The 27,631-nt window shown below is 36.9% G+C and overlaps 3 protein-coding genes across 3 annotated transcripts; 2 read left to right on the plus strand and 1 right to left on the minus strand.

The window, feature by feature from the left end:
- The first annotated feature begins 9,159 nt into the window (after window positions 1–9,159).
- Window positions 9,160–10,800, plus strand: LOC138900403 (two-component response regulator ORR26-like). Its single transcript, XM_070187143.1, has 3 exons — window positions 9,160–9,295; window positions 10,087–10,239; window positions 10,346–10,800. The coding sequence occupies exons 1-3, from the start codon at window positions 9,160–9,162 to the stop codon at window positions 10,798–10,800; spliced, it is 744 nt and encodes a 247-aa protein (XP_070043244.1).
- LOC117274278 (uncharacterized) lies at window positions 10,352–12,120 on the plus strand. The gene is made up of 3 exons (XM_070187662.1): window positions 10,352–11,024; window positions 11,352–11,878; window positions 11,965–12,120. The coding sequence occupies exons 1-3, from the start codon at window positions 10,974–10,976 to the stop codon at window positions 11,981–11,983; spliced, it is 597 nt and encodes a 198-aa protein (XP_070043763.1). The 5' UTR covers window positions 10,352–10,973; the 3' UTR covers window positions 11,984–12,120.
- A 254-nt stretch (window positions 12,121–12,374) lies between these two features.
- On the minus strand, window positions 12,375–15,766 carry LOC104086655 (amino-acid permease BAT1 homolog). The gene is made up of 7 exons (XM_009590972.4): window positions 15,501–15,766; window positions 14,542–14,560; window positions 14,237–14,456; window positions 13,966–14,144; window positions 13,606–13,895; window positions 13,172–13,301; window positions 12,375–12,863 (listed from the first exon to the last, which is right to left on the minus strand). The coding sequence occupies exons 1-7, from the start codon at window positions 15,758–15,760 to the stop codon at window positions 12,498–12,500; spliced, it is 1,464 nt and encodes a 487-aa protein (XP_009589267.3). The 5' UTR covers window positions 15,761–15,766; the 3' UTR covers window positions 12,375–12,497.
- Window positions 15,767–27,631: the final 11,865 nt, after the last annotated feature.

Here is a 27,631-nt window from a genome sequence, read left to right on the forward strand (position 1 = left end):
TTTGGCGACCTGCGTGGCTTGGTTGAGTTAGAGAGATTCAGTTCTGATGGCTTGATTATGTGCAAATGGATTCCAAAGCATTCTCGAGGATTTCTACCACGGTTTGAGATGGATATTTCCTACCGGCATGAGGAGCATGTTGGGTATTGTGATTTTCTACCGGATGGGATCAAATGGAAGGCTTCTCACTGATCGAATATATATTCTACTTGTGACTTAGAATGATTATGAGGTTCTTGTATTTTTCATATGATATCATCATAGATGCAGTGTGTTGTGTGGGATTAAGTTTTGTGTTTGCAAGGTCACGGTTTAGTTTTGAAGGGGAGGTCATAAATTCTTAGATGGCATGGACGGTTTTTGATGTTTAGATGAATTCTATAACTATTTGGTATTGTGTGAGTAGAGTGTATATTTCAGAAGGCGCACTATGTTTTGAATTATGGATATGTCATATGTATTGTGGCACTCTCCTGATTGATCAACTGCTGATTTTAAGACGTTGCTATGTGGCACGAAAGAATAGGAGAAGTATTCCTCGTGGGATGATCGTGCATGAGAGATATGTTAGACATTCGGGCGGTAGAGATGGATCAGAAATGGTAATTCGTGTGTTCTATGGATTTGGAGACTGGGAGTTGTCAAGAGCAGATCGTTTCATGGTTGTGGACTGTGAAGGCGTGGCCGAAGCTAGCCAGGTGATAGTATGTATTATGATTCAGTCGATGTGGATTTTTGGAGGGTTATTTATCTATTTATGGGTGACCAAAGTTGATTTGGGGGGGGGGGATCCATTTGTAAGCCCAATTAGGATGTGTATTCTACACCGAGTCGGATTGGTTGGCTCCATACTGCTATTATTGAGGCATGTGCCATTCAGTTAGTGTTAGACTTATACGTGTTCTGAAATGATATGTGAGTTATTCTTCTATGCTATGAGGAATTATGATTCACTGGTTGTGCACACATGGTGCGGTTCTATTGGGGACCTTATGGCGGAATTTGAACGAGATGAGCATTTGGGTATTGCATGATTGATTGCGTATTGGTTATGTTCTTTCAGGTTTTGTGTGGCGTTGTGTTATTTGCCTCTCCGTGGTTATTGATTTTGAGTAGGGTGGCTCGGGGTATATAATATGGACCAGTGTTTGGATGGGGTCACGCATTGCAGCGGAGTTATGTTAAGGTATGAACTTTATGTTAGAATCGCGTGATGGTTCTACGGTGCGTGATGGATTTTCAGCATTTCTTTGTGGCGGTACTTGTTAATCTTGTGGGGTAGTTCTCTCATTTGAGTCATTTTCCATGACTGAGTACATTTGAATTGTTGCGTATTGGCGCACGGATGGCACGAGTTGTGGCTCTGAGTTATATTAGTGTGGCATATTTGTGGGATAGTTGTGTTTAATAATATATGGTCATTGGACCTAGATTGAGTGCTATCAGGTTTGAAATGGTATATTCGGGAGGATAATATTGAAATTCGGCTTAGAAAGTGATTATGGTTCTGGTTAGGGTGAGAGAGCTCCATAACTTGTTGATCTGATAAGGGGTCCTGAGATTTCTGCGTGTTTCTTTAATTATCAGCAGTGTACGAAGGTTTTGGAACGAGGTTTTGTTTGTTATGGGGTTTAATACCAGTACCGGGTTAGCTGGAGTAGTTACTGTGATCGGGAATGGTGCTGCGAGTATGCGAGTTGTGTAGTATGTTATGTGATTATATCTGGGGTTATGGTCATGGCTCGATGCAGCTTGTTCGGACTTATACAGTGTGTAACTGTGAAATTCGGGTCTTGTAAGAAAATTTTGAATCTTGGGAATTGAATTCCACGGTTTTTGGGCCAAGATTAAATTAATGATTTTTGTTGTGTTGTATTGTCGGGCCTATATGGGATACCGGGCACGTGCGTGGTAAGATGGAATAGTGATTTGACGGCTTGGAAACAACTTTTGGCACGTTCGAGGACAGACATATATTTAAGTGGGGGAGAATGTAACGACCCGACTAGTCATTTTGAGTATTACAACCCCGTTCCCCCATTTACTACTCTATTTGTGCTTTATAGCTGTATTATGACCTGTCAAATTTGTTAGTTCAGGTTCAGAGAGATTTCGGAATGAGTTGAGACACTTAGTCTCATAATGGAAAGCTTAAGTTGGAAAAGTCGACCGAATGTTGATTTATGTGTAAACGACCTCAGATTTGAATTCTGATGTTTCTAGTAGCTCCGTATGGTAATTTTGGACTTAGAAGCGTGTCCGAAAAAATTATTTGGAGGTCCGTAGTGGAATTAGGCTTGAAATGGCGAAAGTTGAATTTTTGGGAAGTTTGACCGGGGGTTGGAGGGAGGGGTTAACTTTTTGATATCGGGGTCAAAATCTGATTCTGTAAATTGGAATAGCTTCGTTATGTCATTTATGACCAGTGTGTAAAATTTGAGGTGAATCGGATGTGATTTGATATGTTTCGGCGTCGTTTGTAGAAGTTAGAAATTTCAAAGTTCATTAGGCTTGAATCTGTATGTAATTCATGTTTTTGATGTTGTTTGAGGTGGTTTGAGGATTCGACTAAGTTCGTATTGGGATATAAGACTTGTTGGTATACATGGACGGGGTCCCGGGTGGCCCAGTGAGTTTCGGACGAGATTCAGATCATTTTTGTGTCATGTTGCAATACTGGAGGTATGCTGGTTCTGGTGTTTTCGCACCTGCGGAAATGGGCTCGCATGTGCGATGGTCGCAGAAGCGACACTAAAGTCGCAGAAGCGAGGGAGTGCTGGCTAGGAAGGCATCGCAGAAGCGGAAGCCAGGGCGCAGAAGCGCCTGCGCAAGAGCGGCCCAACGCGTGCAGAAGCGCGACCGCAAATGCGGTTGGCGCATCGCAGAAGCGGCCGGCTCGCAAATGCGCCCATTTTTCCGCATAAGAGGAGGTCGCAGGTGCAACCTCTTGGCTGCAGGTTTCGGATTGACTGGGCAGAATCCTTTAAGTTCGAGGGTTTGAGATATTTCACCATTTTTGGATTTTGGAGCTCGGTTTGGGCGATTTTGGAGAGGAATTTTTCCACACAACTTGGGGTAAGTGTTCTTGACTCCCTTGTGATTATATTACATGAATCCATCTTCATTTTTAGCAACTAGTTGATGAATGTACAGAGGAAATTAGGGATGTTGGCCTAAAGTTCATATGAATTTTTGAGTTTTGAACATCGATTTGGAGTTAGAATTAAGTGAAATTAGTATGGTTGAACTTGTAATTGGATGGGTTGTCGGATTTTGTGAGTTTCGTCGGATTCAGAGACGTGCGATTTTTGGAGTGTAATTTAGGATTTTGTGGGAAAATATTAGTATTTTGATATGGAATTAAATCCTATAAATTGTGTGGACTGAATCAAATTTAATTGTGACTAGATTCGAACTATTCAGAAGTTGATACGCGCAGAATGGGATTTTTGGAGTATTGTTTAGCTTGCTCGACTTTGGATTCGTCCTGTTCGAGGTAAGTAACTCTTCTAATCTTGGAGCTGAGGGTATGAACCCTGAATATACGTATTATGTGAATTTTTTGGAGGTAACATACATGATAGGTGACAGGCGTATGGGCGTGCACTATAAAAATTGTGACATAATTGGTTTCGTGGAATTTTGTAGTCTAATAATCTTGGCATTTTCTATGTAGTTTTATGTGTTAAAGAAATTGAGCTATGAATCATATTAAAAATCATATTGAGGTTATGTGCCAGTATTATTGAGACCCACAGAGGTCATATTACTGTGAATTATTTGTTTAAAATGAAATTTCATACTCAGTCATATTCATTTCATTGCATATCATATCATATCTAAGTCCCTGTTGTTATTTATTGATACATCATATAATTATTTTCGGGATATTTTCATGATATTGTGAGTCCATGAGAGAGAGACTGGGGAGATTGATGACTGAGGGAGGCCGAGGGCCTAACTGTGAGGATATATTTTGGGATCGAGCTGCACGCCGCAACATGCCATATTGGCTCTTTATATATATATATATATATATATATATATATATATATATATATATATATATATATATTATTATGTGGAACGGGGCTGCCCGCCTACAGCAGGCCTTATAGGCTTTATATAGCGCTTGGGCTGAAGGAGCCCCTCCGGAGTCTGCACACAACCCCAGTGAGCGCGGTTGATATTATTGAGGGATGGATCTTCCCTAGACATGGATCTTGTCTGAAGTATTATATACCTTGAAATGGATCTTCTCCATGGGCTGGATTGGCCCTACTCGGTACTGAGTGACTGATGATAAGTTGAGGTGTATATTTCGGGATGGATCTTCCCTAGGCCGGATTGGCCATATACAGTACCGAGTGATTGGGAATGATGAGTGGAATGTGTAAGAAAGTGAGATTGAGTACTCTGAGAGTGTGAGTACATGAGTTCATCTCTGAGATACATTGCATTGACATGCACACATGACATACAAGCATAAAAATATATTTTCCTCATGTTGTACGGTATCACATCATTCATGATTTCTCACACATATTGACAGATAGGCATAGTGATGTATTTGTTTTACACTGGTTATCTGGAAAGAAAATGAAACATCTTATTTATTATTGAAAGGATTTTGGAAAAATTATTGTTTTCAAACTTATTCATATTTTTGGCAACTCCGGTAAACGATTTGGGTTTTCATTGATGTACTTGGAAGGTAGAACTATTTTCAGAAATCATGTTTTTGTTGAGCATTTGATTGTTGAGTTACTTATAGTATTACTTATTTTATGTTGTTATGAACTATTGTTGGTTATTGAAGTTGGGACCCGACCTTGGTACAAGCTCGTCACTACTTTCAACCTAAGGTTATGTTTGTTACTTATTGAGTACATGGGGTCGGTTGTACTTATACTACACTTCTGCACCTTGCGTGCTGATGTTGCTGTGTTCGTTGGGAGCTGAATCTGAAGATGTACTGCATTCTGTTTGTATCTGCCTCTTGTCCATTGTAGCCTTAGATTCATAAAACTCTATTTATGTACTTTTCAAACAGATGATGTATTACTTCATACCAGCTTTGTATACTCGATTCCTAAAAGCTCATGATTTGTACTACCAGTTCTTGGGAAAATATATTAGTTTCATATATTTTCTTTTAATTAATTGCCTTATTAATTTTATTGGAATTGGATAGTTGAAAATTAGCTTACCTAGCGGGTTAGGTTAGGTGCCATCACGACTAGTTGGATTTTGGGTCGTGACAAGTTGGTATCAGAGCCCTAGGTTCATGTGCGTTTATTATCAACCTGCAACTTGAATGCTAGGTTTCTTGCTAAATACTTTTATTTAGAGCATAATTTCCAGATTTTGTATTCAAGAAAGTTCATTTTGATAAGTTGGTTTACATCACAGTTGGTTTAGCAAAACGATTTATTGACTGCCTCCACTTAATAGCTAAATTATTGCTTATGAGAACAAAGTTATCTATATCAGTTTGATATACGTTATACACGAAAGTATATTACATTCTCCCCTCACAACTGGTTCAGTGTTAGGAACCAAATAATTTCATCTTATTATTATTATTGATGTGCGGTGTATATTTTGATTAACACCATAATGCACAAAGATGAGTTCCCAAAGTTGAGAAAGCAAGTTAGTTTTTCTAACATGAGGGGGAAAGATGATAAACATTTGAGAAAAAGTTACGTGGAATGAATTATCATTTCTACATCAAGATCCTCGAATAAGATAATACGAACTTGAAGTTCATAAAAAGATAATTCATCTGCAATATATTACAAAGCATGCCGGACGCATTTGTTGACCCAAAGAAAGTAACTATATTTTTACTGCAAATGCTCCTATTAGAATAAGTCATATAAGGACAAAATCTATGGTACACTTAAAGCGTATAGACAAATCGGTTTCAAATAAAATTCTTGATAAAGAAGATGAGCAAATGATCATAACAAGGAGGCAAGTAATCTAGAAGATCACATGACATAGCACTTCATAAAATCTCAGGAGAGATATAGGTACTTGAATATATGAATGAAATGATCTCTATGTTATATTTTTATGACAAAAAAGGAGGTTTGAATCGATATAAAATGTTCGCCGATGACATCTATGATAGGGCTACATATATATGAGGATCTTAAGTCTGGAAAAACAATTCAAGTAGAATTGGTTTCATATAAAGACATGTAGTTTTGGACATATAGCTCAAACACTCGAAAGTATAAAGTCAATTGCGTGTGCAATCACTTTCAATATCTTATACTATATAAAATAGCTAAGCCAAAATACAAGAGCATATTAACCTGAAATTAACCTAACTAGTTTTCATTGTCCTTACACGAATCCAGATTAGTCGAGACCCAAATGGGTAGCTAACACGGTGTGAGAAACTAAAAAAAATAAACTAACTAGTCTTGAAATTGGTAGATGAGATCTTAAGTAGCTTCTGATCATAGATACAGAATACTAGAAGTTAGCTATATTATATTTTGAATCTTTGAAAGGGATTAACGTATTTTTTGTTCCTTCTGCAGAAAAATCGCGATGAACCTTTTAGCTTGTGCCCGCAGCAGAAACCCTTAATTCTTGTCATGTCATAGAAAACATAAAGCATTTCAATTGATATTTTGAGTACCTCTGCAACTAAAGGAATATCATATAAGAGCCCTAAGGCTTCAAGGTATCAAAACAAGTCCAACGAGGAACATTTGCAAACAATCCAAAAACATATACAGTCAAACCTCTATAACAACATCGCTATACAACAGTAAATGAGACTATTATAGATTTGACTGTATAAGTTCTCATAGGGATAGCCAATATATTAAGGAGCCTCTGCGAGTGCAAAAGAATACATCATGCCTACGGGACTAAACTCAAATAGGTAAAATAAAAACTGGTCGAAACAAAAATTTAATAACAAAGCACAATCCATAAATTGGTAGACATACTTAGCAATGTTTACATCGAAACTAGTAATTAACGAAACAAAATCTCGATTTCTCTCTGATTATCAATAAATGATAATGGGATAATGTTCTCAACAAAACTGCTACCATGTTTTAAATAAAAATATTTGGGGAAAACCAATGTAGCTGGGGCACTAATAAAGCTTGCTGTTGCGAAAACATACTGCACCCTTTCACTATTTTTTGCTTTAAGCAAGCCACCCTTCTTTAATTTCATAGAAACCTTATCATTATTGGATATCAAATAACACTTTTTTTTATATCTGTTATTCAATGGCCAATACAAGTCCAGCTTTTGTGGGCGCGAAAGAATCCCAAACTTCTCCTCTTTGAAGTCGAAGTAGTAACTAATTTTCCTCCAATAAAGTAGCCCATTGAGGAAAATACAATCCCTGGAGAAACTATAGAGAGAAGATATTTCAGGGATTAATTCTATTTCTCTCCATGATTTGGTTCCTAGAGTTAAAATCTCGATATTTAGTCGATGATTGTAGTAAAAAACATGAAGTAATTTGTATTTTTCTGTGCCCATATCAAATCCCAAAAATAATGTAGGAGCCTTCGAGTAACAATTTCTAAGAGAGGATGTCAAAGCTTTCATCTCCCCTGTGGTGATGTTGTATAAGTAAACTTGAGACCTATGTGCATTATAATCATAAAAACAAACCAGGCCATTGCATTGATTTGAGCAGATACTGTACGCTAATCTTGTGTCTGAATAATGATGAGGCGCGAGTTGTAAAGAGAATCCTTTTTTTGGTTGTATTCTTGAAAAATTACAACTAGGTTGGCGATGAGGAAAATAATACAGTTGAAATAACAGGTGGGTAGCTGAGGGACGGGCATGAGAACGAGCAATATGAGACTTGACAAAGTTGGGATGTATCAAAGTATTCCAAGCTTTACAAATACACTTAAATCGCATGAGAGACGTGGCAGAGAGCCATGTTAGTATCTCGAATATTATGTCATCTCCGAGTTGAACTCTACAACCACGTGGATGACGCCTTTTTTGAATGCTTTTTGTTAATTTGTTTGTAGTGGTGATCACATACTCACTCAATTTTTTGAGAATTCGTTCCATTTTACAAGAGGAATTCAACCACAGGTGACAGTTTTCTCCTTTCCTGTTATTCTTCTACTACTACATTTTGTTTGGTTTGTCGCTGAGTTTTCGGTATTTGAGTTGGATTAATATAATGACTCTCTCTCTTTTTTTTAAAAACAAAAATAACAAACTAAATTTAAATGATAAAATTTTATAATACTCCGAAGCTGACCTTGAGTAATACTATTCTTTTTCAATAAATCTTTTTTTTTTTTGGTTACAAACCCTTCTACGAACTCTTTAATTTGTTAGTACTACAACTTTAAACGTCCCAAAAAATTACTTTACCCAATCATATTGTTAAAAGTCTTTTTGATATTGTTGTACTACAACTTTGATATTGTCTTTAAAAGTCATTAGCTCATTGTACCATTTAACAATATCATAAATGGTACTACAACTTTGATATTGTTAAATGGTACTCATTAAAACTTTCATTTTGATAATGATTTTCTGATTATTTTTTTTCCAGTCGTATTACATTCTAAATTAATTTTTAGATATCTATTTAATTATCTAATATTTTGAACAAAGATTGGTAGATTATCAAAATCTTGCTTAATTATGATCTCCCAAAGATATTATCTGCACTAATTCTTCCTTTGCTACAAAGGTGGATTTTCCAAATCTAATATTTCTAATCACACATGCTTAATTAGTTGATAATTTTACACAATTTCTCGTCTTATACAGTTTGACAGTACGACATTAGAATAGATTAGAACAAACGTTAATTTTAAGACTATATTTAGCCATACAATTAAAGAAAAATCATTCGCGCGCAAATAGGGCCTTAATTAGCAAATTTATTGATTAAGAGTGCAAATAGGAAAAAGAGTATTTGAAGAAAAAAAAAAGTGCACAAAAATAACAAGTATATAAATTCCATATTAAGAAAAAAAAAATGCACATTACTTTCATTCCCTTCTCTATGTAACTTAGCTAGATTTTATCATTTGTGTAGTATAAGGTGGTAGAAAGAAAAAAAAACAAAAAACAAAGAAAGAGCAAAACTCAAAATCTAATTTTCCCCCCCTCAAAATCTTCATATGCTAAGAGATGGATTTTGAGAGTTTGAGTTGTGAGAAAACAGATGTTCCAGCACCTTTTTGTGGCCTAAGAATTCTCTTGGTTGATAATGATACAACTTCTTTGTTAAATTTAGCATCAGCACTTGAAGAACATTCTTTCAAAGGTACATTCTTGTCTTTAATTTCTACTCCATATCTGCATTCTTTTTTCTTTTGGATTTTCTTGGTCATAACTGTGATTATAGTAAATGAAGTGAATTTCTCAGAAGTGTAACATCATGGTATTAAAGGAAATAGAGATTTTTGGTTCGAGCCTCATTATCACCTTCGAAAACAAATTCACATGGCAGTATAGAGTTACCGTGTCGAATGATGGTCAATTGGACACCCTTTGCCGGAAAATTATAGTGTATATAAGTTAAAGAGTAACTTTATATCATATCTATTAAATCTTAGACACCCTTGAAGCGAAAGTCCTGGCATTAAAGTAAATATAACATTATTAAAAATCCAAAATCTTTTATGTCTCAAACAAGAGTACTTAAAATAAATCAGGTGATTTATCGAACTTAGGTCGCATAAATCTCTCTCCTTTGTGGTATCCTTGTAGGCTAGTATTATACTGGTCACGTTTCAAGTTAAACTAATCTTGAAAATAATCTTAAACTACTTCAACTTTTAGCTTATTGGCGAGACTCTGATTTCCCACCTTGTCATCCCCTTCCCCTATAATTAAACGGACAAAATTCATAAAGAATTAATGATTAAGCAATTAAATATTGACTTGTGCTTGTCACTTTAATGTGATAACAGTAAAACATAGTATAATTACACAGGTAAAAATGTACTCGCACCCGATGTTTACATAAAGAAAAAGGAAAGTTTTATCGTGAAGATGTTATACCTACATGTATAACTTCTTCCAAAATTTTCTGAGTTTGATTTTTGTTTACAGTAACAACTATTGAAAAAGCAACTGTAGCTCTGTCCATTCTCCGTGAACGGATCGATCAATTTGACCTTGTCATGGTGGATGTCAACATGCCAGATATGGAATGCTTTGAGTTCATCAACTGCACTCAACTCATCAAAGACATACCTATTATTTGTAAGATCAAATTCTCAATTAATATAGGACTATTGAAAAGTGTCAAAATGTTTAATTTTGGATACCTTATCTGGAATTTGGTTCTAATTTTTCATCTTTTTTTTAGTAATGTCATCAAATGTGAAGAGGGAAATGGTGGAACAAGCAGTGGCACAAGGGGTATGTTTCTTTTTTATGAAACCAATTTCAGCAAAGAAACTCAAGAATATATGGCAACATGTGTATAGGCACCAAAAGAAAGTTAGTCAAAAATTAGAAAAAAATAAGGCTAATAATCAAGTTGAGGTAATGGACAATACATCTTTTGCTAATAAGAAAATGCAAGACACAAAGGGAAAAATCATAGTGAATTCAGCAGAAGGGTCTAAGGGAAAGAGAAAGAGAATTACTGATGAGGAGACACAAGTTAAAAATGGTGATTCAGAAAAAGAGGATCGTTCTTTGGTTTCGGAAAAAACTATGGAGAAAAGGCGACGCCTGCATTGGACACCTGATCTTGAAAAGAAATTCAAGAAGGCCGTTCGCAAGTTAGGACAAAAAGGTATGTTTATAAAAACTTAGTTGTTATCATAGCATAAACCAGAAAAAAAAGAAGCAAGAATTGGTGAAATACAGTAGAAAATGAGGTAATCTTTAGCAAAGCATTTTTTTCTAAATGTACTTTTTTTTACTATTTGAATCCTCATATTTTGTCTTACCCTGTCGATTTAGCCCGTCCTAAACTTATTAAGGAGATGATGGATGTTCCAAATTTGACTCAGAAACAGATCGCGAACCATCTGCAGGTATCTGAATTTGCTTTGAATTTTTTCATTACTTCTCTGCATGTTTTCTTAATAACTGTTATTGAACTGTTCGATTTATTTAAATAAAAGTATCTTGTTTGCTACACGGACCACCATAATTCTTTAATATCGAACATATCTGAAACGGTCAAAATTGAAAAGAAGTTTAGGAGAACACAATAAATGTTTCTTTCAACTTTCTCATAGCAAACTATTAGAAATAGTCGACTTTTAGTTCATGTCTTGAAATTGGTAGATGAGTATTCTAGTTGTGACATTAATAGTCTGACGTTTTCCTTATTTCTTTATGTTTTTGGTCCTCTGCAGAAATACAAAGTCCAAAAACAACAAGCTCCACATGTTCAACCAACTACATCTTCTATAGTTAACCAATCTAAAATCATGTCGCGAACACCACCCCCTCTGGTTCCAATAATTCATTCTCAATATGGAGTTAATGAGGAGTTAAGTAGAATTGGGAACTTTAATTCTGTGTCCCAGAGTTTGTCTTTCCCTTTGAACACATCAACATTGTTCCATTCTGAAACCAATATGTTTAATCACTGTCCAGACAACGGACATCATTTCAATGTACTGAATTCAAATGAGTTCGCGGTGAACTTCAACGAACCACTTCAAGAAACATACTTACCTCAACCACCTGAACTTCCATCTTTAGTTTCATCAATTCCAAACGATTATGTCTTGTCAGAGTTGAATGACTGGAACGATTATTTAGTTTCACCTGAAAATCTCAATGGCGAAATGATAGAAAATCAGATTGACAGTTACTACAGTTGGCTAGAGAAAGCTCCTCTTAGTAGCAGCTCAACTCAAGATAATGTCCTCACAAGGTCAGTTTATATATAACAAAAAGCAATAAATCCTTAGCTTATTATTTTTTTCCTGTCATTTTGTATAACTGTAGATTGTTGAACAGCAGGAGTCAGAATCCTTGATATGGACAAATTGCATTTCTGGAGTAACGGGAGAAGATGTTCAGAAGTTTTTCATTGATCAATTGTGATTGGATTATTTAGAACTCAAACAATCTTTATCTTTTGTTTTCTGAACTCGTAACATTTGTGCGAGTATGTTCCATTATGTTTTTTTTTTAATCATAAGACTATTTAGACAATTTCTTCTGTTTATGTTATTGTAACAGTCCAGTCCACTTGGACAATATCACTAGTGGGCTGGGTTGTTACATATGGAATCAGAGTCACTCTGCGTGTAACCTTAAAAGGTGGTGGGGCAAACGCTGAGTCCCAAAGGGGTGTATGTGACACCTTAGGCGAATCTCACATCGACAAAATATTGGAGAGATGTTGGATATATTAGAGAAACTTAGTCTAGAAAAACAAACAATTATAATAAAAATCATCACAATAAAAAGGAAAGACAAGGGACAATGTCGAAAGTAAACACAATTATACACTTCAACAGTATTTTAATACAAAAAAATTCGTGCACTTATGCTTCTTCCTTAGAACTATCGTCAATATTCTTAATAGGACCTTTAAACCAATGTCTACCACTGAATATCCACGTAAAAACGACTAGAATGAGAACGCCCCCAACTGCAACAGGAGTGTAATTAAGAGTTTGATCTGTAATAGGATAGGAAACATGCAAAGAGAAGAGTACAAAGATAAGTGCAACCCAATATACAGATATCCAACCTACAATAGTCCCATATCTTCCCAAGTTAAAACGCCTTCGAGTGAAGGTTTTTCGACCTAGAGTTAACCTTAATAAGATCGGTATAGCATAAGCAACATAAAGCCCAATTGTTGCTATTGATGTCATGGCTTGAAATGCTACCAAACTTCCAAGTGACTTCAATTTGAAGAGAAAGAAACACACACACACAAAAAAAAGAAATCTATTATCAAGGGAGTGAATAAGAAAAACCTATATACAAAAAGGTAATCCGGTGCATGAAGCTCCTGCTATGTGCGGGGTCTGGGGAAGGGCCGAACCACAAGGGTTTGTAGTACGCAGCCTTACCCTGCATTTCTGCAAGAGGCTGTTTTCACGGCTTGAACCCGTGACTTCCTGATCACATGGCAACAACTTTACCAGTTACGCCAAGGCTTCCCCTTCAAGAAAAACCTATATGAATCAAAAAGAATATATGTATATACCGTTAATGCCATGCAAAATGCTACAACGGCTGACATCCAAACTGCATTTATAGGAACGTCCTGTTTGTTCACTTTCTGCAACTGTGATGAAAATGGCATTGCTCCATCTCTGGAGAATGGGTAAGCAATCCTGCGAAAAATAGACTGCGAGCGTAAAACCTCATTGGCTCTAGGCAGGGGCGGAGGGAGAGTCGGAGTGTTAGCTATGGGTTCAGACGAACCCAATAGCTTTTGCTTATTTACACCTTGTATTTGTATTAAAAAATTCATTAAGTACGTATAAATACTTAATTGCGAGCCTAGTAACTAAGACGAGTTATGTGTTCGGTTGCAAGTTCAGAACTCATAAACTTCAAATTCTGGCTCTGCCTCGGGACTCTACTACAGAATTTGAGTTAAACAAGGAGAATGATGACTGACCAAAGCATATTTACCTTGAGTTGCTAGTTAGTGAGCTCATACCAGCAAAGAATACAGCAAGACCAGCAATACCTAAGCAAATTACAGCACCAACACCACTACCATATCTACTCATAAATGACTCATAATAGATTTGAGCAATGGCATGACCACCCGAATCGTTGTTTTCGCTCAAAAGATTCGGAATATCTCTGACTGCAAAGGTTATACCAAGTACATAAGCCCATCCTGCAATAACTGCTATGCCGATTGCACTAACAATACCTTGTGGCCCGTTCTTATCTGCGTCTTTAGTCTCCTCCGACTGCAAAAATATTTCGTTAAATACAAAATAAGATAAAAAATCAAGAGAATCGCTTTGAAGCGGAACTCACCATATAGGCGGAAGCATCATAACCTGTCAATGTATACTGGCTCATAAGAAGCCCGAGGACAAAAATGTAGAAATAATTGTTGATATCGTCCTGATTCTCAGTATTGAAGTTTGTAAACACAAACTCAGGACTGGCTCTTTCAGTTGCAACCGCAGGAATTACAATTATAAGAAAATAACCTGTAATCGTTAACTTAATTAGAGTCGAGTAAAGGAAGAGCTACCGTAAATTGTGAGGTTTGAACAGAGAAAGTAGGATTTCAATTACATACCGAAGAAATTGAAGGCAACGCCTATTTGTCCAAGGAATGACAACATTGAGATAGGAAGACTATTTAGTATAGCATGTATTAGTAGAAATACGCCGTGGAGAGCCATAACTACATATTTAGAGATCATATATCCGCCTCCATTTAATCCACCAGTGCTAAGGAGAATCATCACCTGAACTAACTGTGCCAGTGAAAAATCTATACTTGTTGTGAGAGCCCACTGCAATAAGATTTTCCGTCGTTGATTAGTATTGTTTTGCTTAGATACAATTGTGAATGTTAATACGAGTAAGTTTTCGCGATACCTGACCAACAATGTTGAACCTGCGAAATGAGAATGAAAGGAAATTTTAGTGAGCAGAAAGCAATATGAAGATGTAAAGCTTAAGAACATCATTTTTATCAAAATATAACTTAGGACTGATGAATGTCGCGAAACATATACAAGCAGATATTTTTGACTATATACAACAACAACAACCCAGTGTAATCCTATAAGTGGAGTCTGGAGAGTGTAAGATGTACGCAACCTTTGACTATATGTACATATATTATGCTAGAAGTTCTGTTTTTCCTTATTTTTCGTGTATCACTCTGTCTCGGCCACTACAAATCAGCTCCTAAACAATGTAATGGCTAAAGGTCCTGACCTAAACTACAACTTTCTCTCCTCCACATTATGTTAAAGTCATATAACCTCTTCTTTATAAACCAGACATTTTAAAATTGAGAAATCAAATGTTGAATCGTGTGGAAAGTCTTATTGCTTTTTTTGGTTTAACTATGGTGTTCGGAATACTGGCCTAATTAATCCAGATTCACGCCGCGTAGGGCCTATTTAAGAGCGAAACGCTTACTACCAGGAATTTCTCCATTCTCAGGGCTCTAACCCTAAACGTCTTATTAAATATTGAGGGATTTCATCCATCCCATCATATTCCTTGGTAGTTGTGGAAATTCTTTTTGATAATGGCTGACAGTGGACTCAATGTCGGCCTACTCTAATAACATATAAATATTCGTATAACCAGACTGTTAGAGATATTACTCCGGACCATAAAGGTCTATTGTACGCAGCCTTACCTTACATTTCTGCAAGAGACTGTTTTCACGGCTCGATCCCGTGACCTCGTGGTCACATGGCAGCAACTTTACCAATTAGGTCAAGGCTCCCCTTCCGAAAATAATATGATTATTAGCACTATAAAATAGGACGAAATGGTATGAAACAGTGTAAAACTAAACAAGCAAAAGAAGAAATTACCAGCCAGTGATCCAGGAAGCAAAAGGACCCCAGTTTGGACAAGCAAGTTTAGCACACCAATAATAAAGACCTCCAGAAGTTGGATAAGAAGAACAAATCTCAGCCATTGATAATCCAATTAACATAGTAAATGTACCAGCAATTGGCCATCCATAAATGTATGATATTGGTCCACCAAAATTCAACCCAGTGCCCATTAGTCCGTTTAAACCAGTAAGTACTGATACAATTGAGAATGATATAGGGAAGTTCGATATCATCCTGCAATTCAATAACAACAATAATAACAATAACGCGGTAAGAATATATCAGGTAAATAATCAATAATAACAACAACTAGGGAAAATGGTCAAATTTCCCCCTGTACGATTTGGATCTTTTTTCCCGATCACTATTATACCTCAATCTCAAGCAAGTTGCTATATGAATTCCACAGTGACCATTTCATCTATCCATTTAAGCTCATTTCATGTAGCCTTTTGCCTGGCTTTCCAAAGATATATAAAGATGCAGAAAGATTCACACTAAACATGGAAAAATCAGAATTCTGCACATATTTAATCAGTGACATGACTTGGTTAGTGATAAATTGTACCTATTATGTTATACATGTTCTTATCATGACATTGATGCTTACGCATACAAGTACAGCCAATATAGCCAAAGGAAAAAGAAAATGAAAAAATAAAAATAAAAACTCACCTTTTTGTGTTTCCCACCCGATATCCGGTATCAGCAGCAGTAGGGCCTGAAATTCAACCTCACCTTTTTTTTTGGCCAGATTTTAGCGCCTCATAGTTTATTAGACGTGCAGAAAAACAATATTATTGTCCTAGTATTAATTGTCCCTCTTTTCTCAAGTGAACTGTCATAATTTTTTATTTTGAATTATATTACTCCAAAATTGTATTAAACTTTTAAAAGAAACTTGATGTCTCTACACTCTTGAGTATCTGATAAAAATTCTATTAACAAAAAATATCTCTGGCTACCATATTGATCCTAAAAAAAAGATGTACAAACATTCAAAGAGTTACTTTTGTCTCAATGATTAAACTTTTTTTTTTGGTCAACCGACGAAATTACTTTATATTAAAAACATTTTACATTACATGGAGCGTTGGGCCTGTTGCGTCCTGTATTACAAAAAGAGGATGTGGATAAGTTGTTGTGTTGATTCCTATCAGGTTCCACACTAGTACATTTTGTAGATGGTGCATCTAAACAAAAAGAAATAGGAGCGATCTGTGCAGAAGGCCAGAAGCAGTAGTTTTTCTTGAGTAGATAGTTCCTTGTTGGTCTGCACTCAGTTCGTTTTGCAAAAACGTTGGCGGTTGGACGAGTAGATGCAGGTTCTCTCCCAAAGCCATAGTTGCTCCATATTTGGCTATGCTATCAGCAATGCTGTTCTACCCCCTGTATGTATGCAGAATATCAATGATTTTGTAAATACTGTTAGTTGTGAGACGTGAAGTCAGAGTTATATCATCAACAAAGAGTAAGTGTGAGATAGATGGTCCTCGACGTGACAGTTGGACTGGAATCCATTGTTTATAATCAACGGCTGTGTGAATTTGGCGGGATAATCGTTCCATGCATAAAATGAATATGTATGGTGAGAGTGGATCATCTTGATGGAGTCCCTTTGTAGGTATGAAGTATTCTGTAGGTTGAGAAGTTGAAGTAATGTAATGTATCTTTAATGAACGCCCACTCCATTTGATCAAAGGCTTTTTCAAGATCTAGTTTTAAAAGAAAGTTTGCTTGTTTGCCTTTTTCATGTCTGAAATAATGAAGAATATCCTGCACTATAATTGCGTTATCCGAAGCACAATGTTGTTTTAAAAAAGCTGATTGTTCAGGACTAATAAGCTTTTGTAATAGAGGCTTGATTCTATTAACTATAATTTTTGTTACTAGTTTATAAAGACTATTACAAAGGCTATTGGGTCTATATTGGGTAATTGAAGATGGATGCGAAATTTTTGAAATGAGACACATAAACGTTTTGTTTACTATTGGAGGTATGTATTTGTTAGTGAAAACTTCATGGCAAAAGGATGTGACAGAAGGTGCAAAAGGATGTGACAGAAGGTGCAAAATACGACCAATACTTTTGGTAGAAATAGTAACCAGGCCTTGCTGCCTTTAAGGGTTTAAATGAATTTATTGCGATTTGGATTTCACCCGTAGTTAGTGTGGTATTTAGTGTATGATGATCATTTGTATTTAGGATGTTGTAAGGTGCTACTTAATAGGAATTGGATGAGTAAGTGTGAGTAGTTGTAAAGAGAATTTGATAATAAGATTCAACATTTCCTTTATTTTGGATTGTTCAAAAATCCTGTTACCCCCTGAATCTTTTAGGGCAGTTATCCGGTTTCGTCTTCTTCTTTGGATGGTTGCTAAGTGGAAGAATTTAGTGTTTGCATCTCCATCTGGTAACCAATTAACACGTGATTTTAATTTTCAGAAGAGTCTCAATATTTCATTGTATTTGTTTATAAGGTCAATTTCTAAATAGTATAAAAAGGTGCTCGCAAGGTACCTAGGAGACATTTGTATACCTTTTAGTCTAGCTAAAAGTGTCTTTTTTTCTTTAAAAATGTTGCCAAAAGAGGATTTGTTCCATTCCAGGAAAGCAGTAAAATCCTCAATGGCGCTAAAGATATGCTTATTAGGGGTCCAAGGGAATTGAATTGAGGGTGTGATGTCCTGAAGATAAAGTCTTACTTGTTTATTGCCAACTAGTCTAGCTCTTAAAATAATACGTGATAAATTAGAAGAGTTGAGGTCTAACAAAAGTCACTACAACAAATATAATTTTTAACCACGAAATTACTAGCTACAATAGAAAAAGCATCACTAATTGTTCATTTTCCGTGACAAAAATAATAATCCGTACTTAAATGCATGAGAGGTATACTTTTAGTGACGAAATACAAATTTCGTAGCAAAAATTTTGTCTACTAAAGTTTCCCACCAAATAGATGGATTGGCGCCAAATATTGAGTAATATTAGCCACAAAATTAAAAGTATTTGTGACAAATTTATTTGGTCACTAATGTTGTAGACAATTTGTGACAAATTATTATTTGTCTTAAGTTTCGTCACTAAAAGTCTATAATTAAAACGGCGACAAACTAAAATTTGTAGCTAAATGGTGTAAAAATTAGCCAAAAAAAATTTATAATTTTTGTGACCTTAGTTTTTGTCACTAAATCATAAACAATTAGTGACAATCATCGTATCATCTCTATTTAATCCACGAAACTATTAGCTGCCATTGAAAATTCGTCACTAATTATTGACTATTTATAACAAAAATTATACCCGTACTTAAATACACGAAGGACATACTTTAAGTGACGAAATACAAATTTCGTAGCAAAAGTTTTGTCTACTAAAGTTCCCACCAAAAAAATAGTTTGGCGCCAAATATTAAGTAACATTAGCCACAAAATTAAAAACATTGGTGACACGTTAGTTTCATCACTAATGTTGTAGACAATTTGTGACAAATTATTGTTTGTCTTAAAATTAATCATAATTTGAATACGAAAATAGTTTCGTCACTAAAAATTTAATTTTTTTTAGTTTCGAAATTTTTGAAACAATTGCATCCCTCCTTAAATGTAACCTCTTTTATTATTTTCACATATTAGGAGTTGAATACAATCTATTCCTTCTTGAAAAGATGAAATCCTTTATATATATATATTTGGAATTTTGAGAATTATAATTTTATTTCTTCTTGAAAATAATAAACTAATTTAAAATGTAAGTTTAATGAAGTTAGAAAATGTGATGACACGAAAGGTCATATTTAAATTTAATATTTATTTATGTATTCTGAGACCTCAAATAGCGTCATTCAGCATTCCTCGATTTGCATGAGCAGCCTGTAAATTCTTCCGAAAAGTTTTTATGTGAAAAAAGTATTAAAATATGAAATAGTGCTTTAAAACTCACTTAAGTTGATTTCGGTCAATATTTTGGGCAAACAGACCTGGATCAGTATTTTGATAGTTTCGGTAGGTCCGTAACGTGATTTGGGACTCGGGAGTATGCCCGGAATCGAATTCGGAGGTCCCTAACTTGAGTTATCGCCATTTATTAAAAATTTGAAGCTTAAAGGGTTAAAGATTTTAAAGTTTGACCACAAATTGACTTTTATTGATATCAGACTCGAATTTCGATTCCGGAAGTTGGAATAGCTCTGTTATATCATTTATGACTTGCGTGAAAAATTTGAGGTCAATCTTGATTTGATAGGATTCGGCATCGAATGTAGAAGTTGAAAACTCTTAAGTTTCATTAAACTTGAATTGGGGTATGATTCATGATTTTAGCGTTGTTGGATGTGATTTGAGGTTTCGACTAAATTCGTGTAATGTTTTAGGACTTGTTAGCGTATTTAGTTGAGCTCCCGGAGGCCTGGGTGAGTTTCGGATGGTTAACAGACCAATTTTTGGACTTGGAAGATGGCTGAAGCAGCAGATTTTTGGTGTGTGGTATCCTTATTCGCGTTCGCGATAAGAGTCACGCATTCGCGAAGGGCAATTAGAGGCGGGCAAAGATTTGTTCTTCGCGTTCACGAAGCATTGGACGCATTCGCGAAGGTTAAGGGCCAATGTGCATCGCGAACGCGAGAAAACAGACGCGTTCGCGAAGAAGAGTGAGGTTTGGGGTGGACTTAACGCGTTGGCATGCGCGTTCGCGAGTGAGGTGTCGCGTTCGCGAAGGCCTGGGATCCCTGGTCATCGCGTCCGTGAGAGGACCCTCACGTTCACATAAGAGGAATTTTTGGCAGCGGAATTTCGTACTTCGTGAACGCGAGGGAGCTACCGCTCCACATATCAAAGATCTCGACCTCCATTACAAAGTTCATAGGCATCTCATGTCTTCTAGAAATTGACCCTTGTCTTTGACATTGATCACATGCCTTGACCATTTGATTTGCGTCTTGGTAGATCGATGGCCAATAGTATCCACATTCAAGCACTTTTGCCGCGGTACGGTTTCCACCATGATGGCCCCCAACTGGGGAGTCATGACATGATTTGAGAATTTGCATTACCTCATCTTCCGGAACACAACGCCGAATGATATTGTCGGCACAAATACGGAACAGAAAGGGTTCCTCCCAATAGTATTACCTATATTCCCGCGAGAACTTTTTCTTTTGATAAGCTTCCAATCCGTCGGGAATAAGGTCACTAACCAAGAAGTTAGTTAATTTCAAGATCTTATGTTGGTCTCCCTGCCTATTCAAGCCTAGATAGGTGATCCGCAACCTGATTCTTTGTCCCTTTTCGATCCTTGACTTCAAAGTCAAACTCTTGTAATAAAAGGACCCACCTAATCAATCTTGGTTTAGCATCCTTATTTGCCATAAGATAGCGGAGAGCAGCATGATCGGTGTAAACTATCACTTTGGACCCCAACAAATAGGCCCAAAATTTTTCAAAAGCATAGACAATGGCAAGCAGTTCTTGCTCAGTCACTGTGTAATTCATTTATGCGCCATTGAGTGTCTTGCTTGCATAGTAGACAAGATGAAGGACCTTGTTATGCCGTTGACCAAGTACCACCCCAATAGCTACACCACTGGCGTCACACATGAGTTCAAATGGAAGAGACCAATCAGGTGTGACAATAATAGGTGCCGTGGTGAGCCATGCTTTCAATTTCTCAAAAGCTTTGCGACACTTCTCATCAAATTCTAACTTTGCATCTTTTTCAAGGAGCTTGCACATGGGATTTGCAATTTTTGAGAAGTCCTTGATAAAACGCCTATAAAAACTGGCATGCCCCAAGAAGCTCCGGACACCTTTTACTAAGTGGGAGGAGGAAGCTTGGAAATGATTTTGATCTTTACCCGATCAACCTCTATGCCTTGCTTGGAAATTTTGTGGCCCAAAACAATGTCCCCGTCCACCATGAAGTGGCACTTTTTCCAATTTAGCAAAAGGTTGATTTCCTCATATCTTTTGAGCACTTGTCTAAGGTTGTCGAGGCAATGCTCAAAGGAGTCACCAACTACAGAGAAGTCATCCATAAACACCTCTAAGAAATCCTCCACCATGTCCGAGAAGATTGACATCATGCACCGTTGAAAGGTAGTCGGGGCATTGCATAGCTCAAATGGCATACGGCTAAAGGCAAAGGTTCCATACGTGCATGTGAATGTTGTCTTTTCTTGATCTTCTAAGGCGATGTTGATTTGGTTATAGCCAGAATAACCATCCAAGAAGCAATAAAATGACCTTCCCGCTAGCCGATCAAGCATTTGATAAATAAAAGGCATAGGGAAATGGTCCTTGCAAGTAGCACTGTTGAGCTTCCGGTAGTCCATGCAAACTCTCCACCCGGTCACCGTCCTTGTTGGGATGAGCTCATTTTTGTCATTTTGAATCACGGTTATGCCTCCTTTCTTTGGCACACATTGCACCGGACTCACCCAAGGGCTATCGGCAATGGGGTAGACTACCCTGACATCTAACCATTTTATGATTTCTTTCTTCACCACCTCTTGCATGGAAGGGTTCAACCTTCTTTGATGCTCCACGCTAGTTTTGCTCTCTTGCTCCAATTGCATCTTGTGCTCACAAATTCCGGCGGGAATCCTTCGGATGTCGGCTATTGTCCACCCAATGTCCTGTCTGTGCTCCCTCAGGATATTCAACAAGTGTTCAACATGCACATCATTTAATAAAGAAGAAACGATTACAGGTAGAGTTTCATTAGAGCCAAGAAATTTATACCTTAAGTGCGGTGGAAGTGGCATGAGCTCAAGTTATGGCAACTCGATAATTGAAGGCTTAGCAGGAGGAGTGACTCTATTCTCTAAGTTAAGAGAAAGTTTCTTTGGTGCATAAGTGTAGGACCTAAGCCCTTCTAATGCATTTACCGATTCCATGTATCCTTCCATGTCTTCACCATCAAAATTCACCAAAATAGCCGCCAATGCTTCACCAAGGCATTCTTCTTCCATCTTAATCTCCATTGCGCCCTCTACCTCATCAACAATATCAATGACTGAGATGCTTTCATATGCATATGGCAATTTCATACCCTTACTCGCTTGAAAGGTAACCTCTTCGTCATTAACTCAGAACTTGATCTCATTTCATTTCAAATCCATGAGTGCACAATGAGGATTTCTTTATCAACAACACAATCAAGGATCACAAAGTCGGCAGGGAGGAGGAACTTTCCCACTTTCACAAGAACATCATCAACAATCCCCACCGGTCTCTTTATTGAACGATCGGCCATTTACAACCTTATACTTGTAGGCCTCGGCATCCCTAACCCCGCTTGCTTGTAAATAGCAAGAGGCATTAAGTTGATGCTAGCCCCATTATCATAAAGAGCTCGTGCAAAATTGCGCAACCCGATAGTGCATGGAATGGTAAATGCTCTCGGGTCTTCTTTCATTTGAACGGTGGTTGTTGCAATGATGAAGCTAACCCAGTGAGTCACACTCACCACTTCATTCTTGGTGATTTTCTTCTTGGTGATTAAGTCCTTCAAGTACTTAGTAAAACCCATCATCTCTTGAAATGCTTCCACAAATGGAATGTTCACCGATAATTGCTTGAGAATGTCATAGAATTTCTCGAGTTTTCTATCATCAACCCTCATAGCAAGTCTTTGAGGGAAAGGAGGGGGAGGTCTAGGAATTGGTGCTAGAGCTTTTGGTGCCTCCTTTACATTTTCCTTAACCTCTTCATGGTTCATTTACCTCTTCATGGTTCATTTCTTGAATTTTCACCTCCTTTGGGAGTCTTTTAGCTTCAACAACAATTGGCACCTCAATTTGTGCCTCAATCTCTTGTTCCGGATCTTCCACTTCGACCACTTGTTCTTTCTTTCCTTGAATTATTTTCCCACTTTGAGTTGTGATTGCCATATAATGAGAAGTCGAATCATTCCCATTACCTTTTGGATTTGCTATTGTGTCACTTGGGAGTGTGCCCTTTTGCTTCGGATTTTGCTCTCTTGATAGATCTCTCATTTGCATTTTTAACTTTTGTATGGATGTGGTGTGAGAACCCACAAGCTCAGTCATGTTCTTCATTGAAGTGTCAGATCTTTCTTGAGTTTGCAACACTCTTTCAAGCATGTTCTCCAATTTGGACTCACTTGAAGACCTTTCCTTCCAATGCGAAGAGTTACAGTATTGCCCCTTTGGTGGATCATAGGGGTTTGAACTCCGATTTAAATAGTTATTATTGTTGTTACTCCAATTACCTTGATCATTTCGCCACTGTTGATAGCCTTGCCTTTGCGGGTTAGACCTCCATTGATTTTGTTGCCCAGAACCTTGGTAGGGTTGTCTTTGGTAACCACCTTGAGCGTTGTTGACATAATTTGCTTCCTCGTAATCCTCGTTTGACAAGGGTTGCACATCCTCCACAACATTCACTTTTTTGTTTGGCTTTCAGTAAACATCTTGGACAACACATTGATGTTGGTAGCAAGCCCGACAATTACTTGATCTCTTTCTTGGTTTTCCTTAATCATGTTGGTCAAGGAAGGGTACCATATGCAATTTCACCCGTAGTGTCTTCCGAGTGCCAAGCTTGGTTATGTTTTGCCATCTTGTCAAGAATTTGTGTGACCCTTGCAAATATTTTATCCATAAAGGATGCATCAGCTGCATTTTTGACTATGGATTGATTCAAAGGATCCAAGCCCATGTAAAACTTTTCCAACAAGATGTTGTATGGAAAACCATGATTCGGCGACCTCGCTAAATATAACTTGAATCGATCCCATACCTCATATAGATACTCTCCCAGTAGTTGCTTAAAGAAGAAAATTTTATCCCGGAGCCCTGACTTCTTGCTTTGCGGGAACCGGTTAGCTAGGAAAGCTCGAACGAGTTCGGGCCAAGTATGAATGGAATTAGGTGGTAGATTTTGGATCCATTTCCTTGCATCTCCAGTTAGTGAGCACTTGAACACCCTCAGCCTTAGGGCATCATTTGAAACGTGATTCTGCTTGTGCATCGCACACATACCCAAGAAGTTTCTGAGATGTTGTGTCGGATCATCATCGGTGGAATTTCTGAAAAACCCCTCTGCTTTGAGCATTAAGATTAGACCGTGTTCCACCTTGAAGGTGGCAGCATCAACTCTTGGAGGAATAATGGTTTTGTATCCTCAATATACTTATCTATATCAGCAAAAGGGTTCTCTTCTTCTAACTCGGCCATGTTTACCTAGTGACACCAAGCAAAGCAAGCAAAGTGTGATGGAGTAGAAGAAGACGTAAAGTAAAGCACACACTAAATAGTAATTTCAAAATCTTATTCCCCGGCAACAGCGCCAAAATTTGATATGCTCAAATTACACCTAAATAAATGGTGTAAGGCGGTCGATGTCAAATATAATAACCCAACTAGGTTGGGGTCAAATCCCACAGGGAATAGGTGTGAAAAGGTTACTTGAATAGAGTGAAACTTGACTTAAGTCATAATTTTACTCCGTTAGTTTAAAAGAGAATGTTGTAATTATGTGTAATAAAGAAAACTATTGTATTGTGAGAATGTAATTAATTTGATTAAGGAAACCAAGGTTGTGTCCCCATCAATGGAATGTAATGCTATCGGTGTTAATATGATATATTTCTAATGGAAGGTCCTTTGATATGCAAATGATTTCTAAGTGACTACCCAATATTTTCCAATAAGCGGGCAGTATTTTCTCTTTATGATTTTTCAAAATATAAAAGAGTTGCAATTAAGAATAACCAATTTATGCCAAATAGAACCCACTCATTTCTAAGCAATTCTATTACACAAGGTTTAAGGCCTTGAGTTTTTGATATACAATTCTACCAAACCCTAACCCACTTTTTCAAGTAAAGATAGAGTGAAATGGAATTAGTCAATATTTGCCACCACCAACAATAAATGAAGCATGGGAAATGAATAAATATCAACCAACCGTTATATATATATATATATATATATATATATATATATATATATATATATATATATATATATATATATATATATGGGGTAAACACCCATTAACATTACACCCATTTAGGGTCCGCAACCTTAGTATTTAAAACTAGCTACTCATACTAGAATCCAAGAATAAAGCAATAAATAAAGTCATAAAGCTTACAAAGATACACGATTCTCTCTTCAAAAGCTTCCAAAACAATGGTGTATTCAATGCTTTCAATGTAGCCAATTTTCAGATAAGATGCCCCACAAAATCCTAGTAAATCTATTTATAATGGGCCAAAAGTCGGGGTCACATTTAGACAAAAATGCCCCTGCAGAACACATCTGCGACCACAGAATGGGTCGCAGATCATGCATGCGGCCCGCAGAAATACAAAGTCTCCACATAATTGCACGCCCAGTTCCCCATCGCAGATCCATTATGCGGTCCACATATTAATTATGCGACCGTAGACTACGTCGCAAAAATGCTCTCGCAAAATCTCCTTTTGCACTTATGCGGTCATTATACGGTCCGCAAAAGCGTTATGCGACCGCATATTTCTCTATTCAAGAGCTGGACCCCCTGCTTCAGTCTGCGGTTGGTTTGCGGCTCGCACATCACTTCTGCGGTCGTAGACCTGCCGCATTTCTGCCCTTCTATGAGTTTTTGTCTTCTTTTTTGTGTTCTTGGTTCTTTAAGTTTGGTACACCGCAAAACACCAAAACTTCATAAGAAATAACTAAAAATGCTTTAAAAGACGAGCTAAAATCTATGCAATTAGTATCAAAAGTGCCGAAATTCTACGGCATATCATAACTCCCAATGCTCACGGAAAAACTATTGATTGTTGAAGGACTCACACCGGGTTTTGAATCCTTCTGAAGAATGATGAATGCACAATTGTTTTTTGATTGTTAAAAATCAAGTGATATTATTATTCTTATAACCTATAATGCACCTTTCATGGCTTTAGAGCTTGTGAGATCATCTTATAATAGTACTAGATCGCTTTCGAGAAGTTGTCAATGAGCCAAAGACTAAGTTGCTGCCATCACTTCTAATTGGAATTTAAGCTTTCAAATGAAAAATGATGGGGGCGGAGGATTCTAGGAGGTGGAACATGTATAAGGTATGAAAAATGATACTTTTTTCTTTAAAAAAAAAACTTTACAAGGTGCTTTATGTATTCTACATCTGAATATCTTGAATGTACTTAATGACTATTTCTTTGTGAGGAGGTGAATGAATAATTGAACATCATATAAGGTGTTACACTCCAAATTTTCAAGCTTCTATGATATAGGTTATGTGTCTTTTACGTCTTGGTTTCATATCAGAACAACTCTTTCAGGACTCTACTCTTCAAGATATGTTAGGAGCTTATCTAAATACTAGCCAGAAAGTTTTATGATCAGTGTTTCCTTTACATTTCACTGGCTCTAACCTGCTATTTTCCCAATCTTACTCTTGGCTGACATGAACTAGTTGCCAAAGTCACGACAGTCAAATGATTAGGCTAGTTCCTCTTGTATGACTGGTCATTCAGATTTCTTTTGTTTATCTTGCAAAGGCTGTTCTTTAGGGTTTTACGAATCATATGAGATTGAGCTATCGAAGTCTTATAGTGGTATGGAACTTTATCCTTTAGTAGCTATTATTCTACTAGTGATCCTCTTAGTTATCTTGATTGCAGAAGAAAACACATCGAAGTATAACAGCTTGCATAAAATTCTGGCTAATTTATTTTGATTTGAGGAGGCAATGAGAGTACCGTTAATAGTGTAAAAGGTCGGAAGGAAAGTGCCTTAGCTGATTAGGCATAACACTAAGGATGTAGGCAAGTTTCTGATAAAGGACACGTTTTTTGATTACCCCCCCTCCCGTCTGTGCTTTAAGGAGCTTGAGTAGGGCATTCGCTTTGTTGTTTTTGATATGGTGCCTTTTTGTTTTGGTTTGGTTGTTATGACTTCTAGGTTTTGCTTCTATTGGCTCATTTGTGATAGACTTTTGATTCATTCAAAGGGGCCCAATAACTAAAGAAAAAAGAGGAATACAACATTTATGTTAACCAATTATATATCCAATAAGGATGGTGAAGCTAAGGGTGAGTAGAAGTGTGTCTATTTCCGAGAACCAGTTTGGGTTTATGCTAGGGC

The sequence above is a fragment of the Nicotiana tomentosiformis genome, chromosome 10 (genome assembly GCF_000390325.3).
Source record: "Nicotiana tomentosiformis chromosome 10, ASM39032v3, whole genome shotgun sequence".
Taxonomy (NCBI): Eukaryota; Viridiplantae; Streptophyta; class Magnoliopsida; order Solanales; family Solanaceae; genus Nicotiana; species Nicotiana tomentosiformis.

What these genes read in the sequence shown, in the direction of transcription:
- LOC138900403 (XM_070187143.1), top strand. Translation starts at nt 9,160, where the DNA reads ATGGATTTTGAGAGTTTGAGTTGTGAGAAAACAGATGTTCCAGCACCT. An exon ending in TGAAGAACATTCTTTCAAAG is followed by an intron (nt 9,296 to 10,086) that starts GTACATTCTTGT and finishes TTTTGTTTACAG; the next exon opens with TAACAACTATTGAAAAAGCA. An exon ending in CAAAGACATACCTATTATTT is followed by an intron (nt 10,240 to 10,345) that starts GTAAGATCAAAT and finishes TCTTTTTTTTAG; the next exon opens with TAATGTCATCAAATGTGAAG.
- LOC117274278 (XM_070187662.1), top strand. Translation starts at nt 10,974, where the DNA reads ATGATGGATGTTCCAAATTTGACTCAGAAACAGATCGCGAACCATCTG. An exon ending in AGATCGCGAACCATCTGCAG is followed by an intron (nt 11,025 to 11,351) that starts GTATCTGAATTT and finishes GGTCCTCTGCAG; the next exon opens with AAATACAAAGTCCAAAAACA.
- LOC104086655 (XM_009590972.4), bottom strand. Translation starts at nt 15,760, where the DNA reads ATGATATCGAACTTCCCTATATCATTCTCAATTGTATCAGTACTTACT. An exon ending in ATGATGCTTCCGCCTATATG is followed by an intron (nt 13,896 to 13,965) that starts GTGAGTTCCGCT and finishes ATATTTTTGCAG; the next exon opens with TCGGAGGAGACTAAAGACGC. An exon ending in TCACTAACTAGCAACTCAAG is followed by an intron (nt 13,302 to 13,605) that starts GTAAATATGCTT and finishes TATTTTTCGCAG; the next exon opens with GATTGCTTACCCATTCTCCA.